We start from the raw sequence: 7,996 nt of genomic DNA, 5'->3' as shown, positions 1-7,996 counted from the left end.
TATACTGTATAAAGTTTAGGTATGAAATTCGGTGCCAATTCTTCAATTTTTCTGTTGTTGAGATGATGTTAATACTATGTGATTAGAACAAACTGGGATGGTTTCACTGTACGATATAATCATAATTACTATATTAATATTAATTGTAATCTGTATCAAAGATTAAACATTTGAGTGACATAGATTTTCAGTGATGTGAGATGAAAGTGGTTGTATAGACGGTCACTACCACATGTGGTAGGGTAATATGGTAAGAGCAAAAACCTTACATGACTGGAGTCAAGGCTATAATTACACCATTATTTTGGAATAATAGCTACATAAAACTATTCACCATTATTCTCAAAACTTACAAAGACACTATTTTGTAGATAATAAGAGACACGATACAAATTACAGGAGGGAGGCAAAAAGTATTGTATGGGGGGAGGGTTATCACTTTTCATGCACCAAGTGTTTTGGGGGAAGCTCGCCATTTTTCATGCACCAAATGTTTTTGGGGAGGGTCATCATTTTTCATGCACCAATGAAGTGTTTGGGGAGGGTCACTTTATTCTAGAGTGGCATCTGTGATATTGCACGACATATGTACCAATGACAGTACAGGGGGAGGTACAGTAATTTTTACACAAGGTCTTGGGGAGGGTCAACCTTTTTCATGCACTGGACTTTAGAGAAACACACTGACCCCATGACCCCCTGTAATTTATATCCCTTAGTTACTTCAAGTCATTGTGTTGTATGTTGATATATAGTCAAGATTTCCTTCACTTTTTATGTCATGATGTTCATAGTTGCTATTCCTGTATGACTTGAGGCCATGAAATCTATATATATATATATGTATGTGTGTGATTGAAGCAGCTGTCATTTGGTATATTGTTTCAAAGACATATACTGCTATGAGTCAAGTTGAATTCTAGTCAGAACTATAGCTGTCATCATAAACTAACACTTTTACTGAATTGGTGATTAACTGCTCTTAAGAATTTCAGACAATGAAATTTCCTGAGGGATATATAAATTTTAACCTGTCAGGTGTATTTGACAGTTTTATTATCAAAACACATCTCTTTAAAGTTTTTTATCACAATCTCAGCTGCACACTGTGTAAATATTTTATCATCAATTTACTTTTACACTAATTCAATCTTTTTCTGTTTACACACACTGTCTATCTACCTACCTACCTACCTACCTACCTACCTACCTACCTATCTATCTATCTATCTATCTATCTATCTATCTATCTATCTATCTATCTATCTATCTATCTATCTCTCTACCTACCTACCTACCTACCTACCTACCTACCTACCTATCTATCTATCTGTCTATCTATCCAGCCATCCATTCAGCCATCCATTCATCCATCAATCTATCTGTCCGTCCGTCCGTCTGTCTGTCCGTCTGTCTATTCATATCTATCCATCCAGTCACCTATCCATCTCTTATCAATCCATCCATCCATCCATCCATCCATCCCTTCCTCCCTCGATCCCTCCATCATCCCTCCATCATTTCTCCCTCCCTCCACCCACCCACCCACCCACCCATCCATCCATCCATCCATCCATTGATTGATTGGTAGGATGTGGTAGGTTATTCTTCTAGTCAAAGACTAAATATTAGATATACAGTGAAGTCTACAAAAATCAGTTGCTGCTTACCAGTAATACTGGACCTTCCTAGAGTAATTTATATAAAACTACTATAGACAATTAACATCACAATAATTTTGTAGTTTAAAACATAAATGAAGACAAAAGGTGAGAAATATCATCAAATTACCTCCTGCATCAGAATTTCATTAGAAATGTCTACAGTACAGATTTAACATAGATAGTTTGTATAAAAATGTGGGTATTTGATGGTCAGACTAATTGGCTAGTAATATCTACAAAATATTCAATTTCAGAGAGTGGAGAATGATTTACAAAAGTGCTCTTAGACTAAATCAAATCATAGAACTCCTACCAGCAAATGTTACATTGATTTCACTATACAAGTATACAGTCAAAGAGATGTCACCATTCCAAACAAAATATCTAAAATAATCTAGGCGGACTGAAAACAATTGCTTTTTACTTTGCATTGTTTAGAGTACTTGATTTAGATTGAGTACATCTTTTTCACTATTAACCCCCCCCCTAGTATTGTTACAGAGACACTTCAGAATTGATCCTCTTGCTACATACATATAATGTTTTCATTGGGACACAAACCAGAATCTCCCTAAATAGCAGCCAATTTCAAGTAATGACTAAAATTTGGTGTGAAAAACTCTTGTCTGGCAGAACTACTGAAAAATGTTGGTCCTTAAAAGAATAGTCCTACTAAATTCTTGCAGCTCTACTAATAAGACTTATAATCCAAGACCATGGGATACAAACATTGTTTTTTTTATTTTTTTATTTTTTTTATTTCCAAAACAACTGCAAGACAATACAAAGGCAAACGATACATTACAGAGAAAACACAGGACGTACAAACGGAGAGGGGGGAGGGTTAGTTAACTTAATTAAATAGATTAAACATTGGGGTTTAAATGGACCAGGATGACACACTTCCCCTGTGAATAGTATAAATTATCCTAATGACACCATATTATCATGTACATCAATGGTATGAAATTAGGGTTGTTATATTTCCTTTGGTCTATCAGAGTGATTGACTCTGTGTATAAAGCGCCATTATAGTTTTATTGAGCTGTCGTTCCTTATACAAGAAACAACCAACAACTCATACCAGGGTATGTAAGAATGAAAATCTTCATTTTTACCAACACCAATCTGGTATCAACATATGGAAATGGTGCAACTTGTGATTTTTCTCTGGCTCAAGAAAACATGTCTGCTGTAGACACATTGTTAGTATACCTATGTGTACAATGCATACTATAACAATACACATGACTAACAGTTAATGCAAAGAACCAGCAACTTTTATATAAGTTAAAAGACTATCGGTCCTTATGACCAGCAGTGATTACTTTGCACACTGCATACATCTCATTTGCGTACACATACGACCATCACATTTTACATTCATTTCAAAGCCTCTCTTTCTACTACACATCAGCACAGACAAGGAACTTTCTTGTCAATGATATCAGGTTTAGATATTTGCTGGTACAACGTTATTATGCTTTAAAACCTTTTATTAGGACAAGCTAAAAAATGGTGGAGTAAGTCAAGCAGTCAATGATTTATGATTCTTTGCTTCATTGCTTTCATATCGAAGTGATTACACTCAACAAAATTGTACTGCTTGACCCTACAACAATACTACTGTAGCCAGGCTAAGAATGGTGTAGAAACCGTATTCAAAATATAAATTCAAATTTGGGTCATCAAATATCTTGATTAGGTTGACATCTACACATAACCCACTTTCAGTCCTAGGTCAACAAAACCAACTTTTGAATGCGGTCTAACATTATATATTTAGAGCTATGGCTCACTAAAAATCTAATATGGGCTTATGTCAACAGAACCTGCTTTTGGGTTTGTATCAACAGAACCCATTTTTTTGGCTTATGTCAACAGAACCCACTTTTGAGCTTATGTCAACAGAACCCACTTTTAGGCTTATGTCAACAGAACCTACTTTTGGCTTATGTCAACAAAACCCACTTTTGAGCTTATGTCAACAAAACCCACTTTTGAGCTTATGTCAACAAAACCCACTTTTGAGCTTATATCAACAGAACCCACTTTTGGGCTTATGTCAACAGAACCTACTTTTGAGCTTATGTCAACAAAACCCACTTTTGAGCTTATATCAACAGAACCCACTTTTGGGCTTATGTCAACAGAACCCACTTTTGAGCTTACGTCAACAGAACCCACTTTTGAGCTTATGTCACCAGAACCCACTTTTGGGCTTATGTCAACAGAACCTACTTTTAGGCTTATATCAACAGAACCCACTTTTAGGCTTATGTCAACAGAACCCACTTTTGGGCTTATGTCAACAGAACCCACTTTTGAGCTTATGTCAACAGAACCTACTTTTAGGCTTATGTCAACAGAACCCACTTTTGAGCTTATGTCAACAGAACCCACTTTTAGGCTTATGTCAACAGAACCCACTTTTGGGCTTATGTCAACAGAACCCACTTTTGAGCTTACGTCAACAGAACCCACTTTTGAGCTTATGTCACCAGAACCCACTTTTGGGCTTATGTCAACAGAACCCACTTTTAGGCTTATGTCAACAGAACCTACTTTTGGCTTATATCAACAGGACCCACTTTTGGGCTTATATCAACAAAACCCACTTTTGAGCTTATGTCAACAAAACCCACTTTTGAGCTTATATCAACAGAACCCACTTTTGGGCTTATGTCAACAGAACCTACTTTTGGGCTTATGTCAACAGAACCTACTTTTGGGCTTATGTCAACAGAACCCACTTTTGGGCTTATATCAACAGAACCCACTTTTGGGCTTATGTCAACAGAACCTACTTTTGGGCTTATGTCAACAGAACCTACTTTTGGGCTTATATCAACAGAACCCACTTTTGGGCTTATGTCAACAAAACCCACTTTTGAGCTTATGTCAACAAAACCCACTTTTGAGCTTATGTCAACAAAACCTACTTTTGGGCTTATGTCAACAAAACCCACTTTTTGGCTTATATCAACAAAACCTACTTTTGGGCTTATATCAACAGAACCCACTTTTGGGCTTATGTCAACAGAACCTACTTTTGGGCTTATGTCAACAGAACCTACTTTTGGGCTTATATCAACAGAACCCACTTTTGGGCTTATGTCAACAAAACTCACTTTTGAGCTTATGTCAACAAAACCCACTTTTGAGCTTATGTCAACAAAACCTACTTTTTGGCTTATGTCAACAAAACCCACTTTCAGGTTTTCATCAATTAAACACATTTTAGGACTCTGTTAACAAACATCTGTTTTTATAATTACACTTAATCAGATTGTTGTAAGACTCTTCAAACACAACATTTTAAGAAATAACAAAATGAATGCAAATTTTAAACAGAAAAGGATACGTTATGGACATGAGTAGAAAAGGTGAAGAGAGTGACAGCACTGAGTTGAGTAATCTTGATAGTATAAGTCTTGAGGTGAGTGACGGTATAATTAATGAAACACACAATATACACCAACTTAAAACCTGATTGGACCTCATAACTCCTTCCTTCCGAGATACACTAATGGAGGTTCTATATACAATTGCCATGGAAACAAAGATGATAATGATCTGTACTGCTGTTACTATTTTTCCGGTTGTATTTTGTGGTGGTTTCAGATACACTCCCAGTACACTGGATAACAGTAGAAGAACACCAGCAGAAACTCTACAAATTAAATTTGTTAGAAAAACTTGGATGACTTTACAATGATACAACAGAAAAATTAATGGAAACATTAGTGTTTACTGCAAGAAGGTAATACATATATATTTGAGGTTGTCAGTGGCCAAGCTGTTATCTCATGTGCCTTATACCACTGTAGTCAGAGTTTACGGTTGTCAGTGGCCAAGCTGTTATCTCATGTGCCTTATACCACTGTAGTCAGAGTTTAAGGTTGTCAGTGGCCAAGCTGTTATCTCATGTGCCTTATACCACTGTAGTCAGGGTTTAAGGTTGTCAGTGGCCAAGCTGTTAGCTCATGTGCCTTACACCACTGTAGTCAGAGTTTAAGGTTGTCAGTGGCCAAGCTGTTAGCTCATGTGCCTTACACCACTGTAGTCAGAGTTTAAGGTTGTCAGTGGCCAAGCTGTTATCTCATGTGCCTTATACCACTGTAGTCAGAGTTTAAGGTTGTCAGTGGCCAAGCTGTTATCTCATGTGCCTTATACCACTGTAGTCAGGGTCTAAGGTTGTCAGTGGCCAAGCTGTTATCTCATGTGCCTTATACCACTGTAGTCAGAGTTTAAGGTTGTCAGTGGCCAAGCTGTTATCTCATGTGCCTTATACCACTGTAGTCAGGGTTTAAGGTTGTCAGTGGCCAAGCTGTTAGCTCATGTGCCTTACACCACTGTAGTCAGAGTTTAAGGTTGTCAGTGGCCAAGCTGTTAGCTCATGTGCCTTACACCACTGTAGTCAGAGTTTAAGGTTGTCAGTGGCCAAGCTGTTAGCTCATGTGCCTTACACCACTGTAGCCAGAGTTTAAGGTTGTCAGTGGCCAAGCTGTTAGCTCATGTGCCTTACACCACTGTAGTCAGAGTTTAAGGTTGTCAGTGGCCAAGCTGTTAGCTCATGTGCCTTATACCACTGTAGGCAGGGTTTAAGGTTGTCAGTGGCCAAGCTGTTAGCTCATGTGCCTTACACCACTGTAGTCAGAGTTTAAGGTTGTCAGTGGCCAAGCTGTTAGCTCATGTGCCTTACACCACTGTAGTCAGAGTTTAAGGTTGTCAGTGGCCAAGCTGTTATCTCATGTGCCTTATACCACTGTAGTCAGAGTTTAAGGTTGTCAGTGGCCAAGCTGTTATCTCATGTGCCTTACACCACTGTAGTCAGAGTTTAAGGTTGTCAGTGGCCAAGCTGTTATCTCATGTGCCTTATACCACTGTAGTCAGAGTTTAAGGTTGTCAGTGGCCAAGCTGTTAGCTCATGTGCCTTACACCACTGTAGTCAGAGTTTAAGGTTGTCAGTGGCCAAGATGTTAGCTCATGTGCCTTACACCACTGTAGTCAGAGTTTAAGGTTGTCAGTGGCCAAGCTGTTAGCTCATGTGCCTTACACCACTGTAGTCAGAGTTTAAGGTTGTCAGTGGCCAAGCTGTTAGCTCATGTGCCTTACACCACTGTAGTCAGAGTTTAAGGTTGTCAGTGGCCAAGCTGTTAGCTCATGTGCCTTACACCACTGTAGTCAGAGTTTAAGGTTGTCAGTGGCCAAGCTGTTAGCTCATGTGCCTCACACCACTGTAGTCAGAGTTTAAGGTTGTCAGTGGCCAAGCTGTTAGCTCATGTGCCTTACACCACTGTAGTCAGAGTTTAAGGTTGTCAGTGGCCAAGATGTTAGCTCATGTGCCTTACACCACTGTAGTCAGAGTTTAAGGTTGTCAGTGGCCAAGCTGTTAGCTCATGTGCCTCACACCACTGTAGTCAGAGTTTAAGGTTGTCAGTGGCCAAGCTGTTAGCTCATGTGCCTATACACCACTGTAGTCAGAGTTTAAGGTTGTCAGTGTCCAAGCTGTTAGCTCATGTGCCTCACACCACTGTAGTCAGAGTTTAAGGTTGTCAGTGGTCAAGCTGTTATCTCATGTGCCTTACACCACTGTAGTCAGAGTTTAAGGTTGTCAGTGGCCAAGCTGTTAGCTCATTTGCCTCACACCACTGTAGTCAGGGTTTAAATCCAAAAGTCATGTTTTAACAGTCTGGTATAAATCATAATGATACCGTATAGGAACTAAACTATGTTATCATGGATTTGATCAACACCAAAATCAAGTACTGGGGTCAAAGTCATGTTTTTATAGTCTGGTGTAAATCGTAACGATCGATCCGTATAGTAACTATTACCATGTTTTCATGGATTTGATCAACACTTAAGTCAGTACTGGGGTCTAAAGTCAGTATTGGGGTCTAAAGTCAGTACTGGGGTCTAAAGTCATGTTTTCTACTCTAAACAAATGTAATCTTTGGTTAGTCAACGTTTTTGTGTCAAACATCTCGTTTTTATAACAGATAAGTTTTCACAGTATTGTACAAGTTGAGGAATGGCAAGTTTGGAAAATTGGTTTAAAAGTTGAGTATGGCTTTGACAAAACAAAGTTAAAGTTATAAAAAGATAACACAGCTAGATTGTAAATCCTTTGTACATAATGCTGCCTCTAAATGAACCAAAATGGAACGTTTGAAACTGATAATACTAGTATTACAGTCAAAGTGCTTCTAAAGTATTGAAAGCTGCCAGACACATTACCGTCATTGTTTTGTATTAAAAGACACCTTGAGGATAGGACTATATCTTCCTGATGACTCGTCCTTGAGCCTTCTTCTATAAATAAATCT

At 38.3% G+C, this 7,996-nt stretch overlaps 1 protein-coding gene across 1 annotated transcript in view; it reads right to left on the bottom strand.

Annotated features, from left to right (window-relative positions):
- Nucleotides 1-7,996, bottom strand: part of LOC144437767 (GPI ethanolamine phosphate transferase 1-like) — a 50,983-nt gene that overhangs the window by 27,486 nt on the left and 15,501 nt on the right. Inside the window, exon 13 of the mRNA XM_078126788.1 lies at nt 5,029-5,337. Within this exon, the coding sequence (XP_077982914.1) occupies nt 5,029-5,337 (309 nt within the window). The remainder of the gene's footprint in view (nt 1-5,028; nt 5,338-7,996) is intronic.

The sequence above is a fragment of the Glandiceps talaboti genome, chromosome 7 (assembly GCF_964340395.1).
Source record: "Glandiceps talaboti chromosome 7, keGlaTala1.1, whole genome shotgun sequence".
Taxonomy (NCBI): domain Eukaryota; kingdom Metazoa; phylum Hemichordata; class Enteropneusta; family Spengelidae; genus Glandiceps; species Glandiceps talaboti.
Note: the sequence above shows the minus strand (reverse complement) of the source record. Positions and strands in the feature narration are given on the sequence as shown.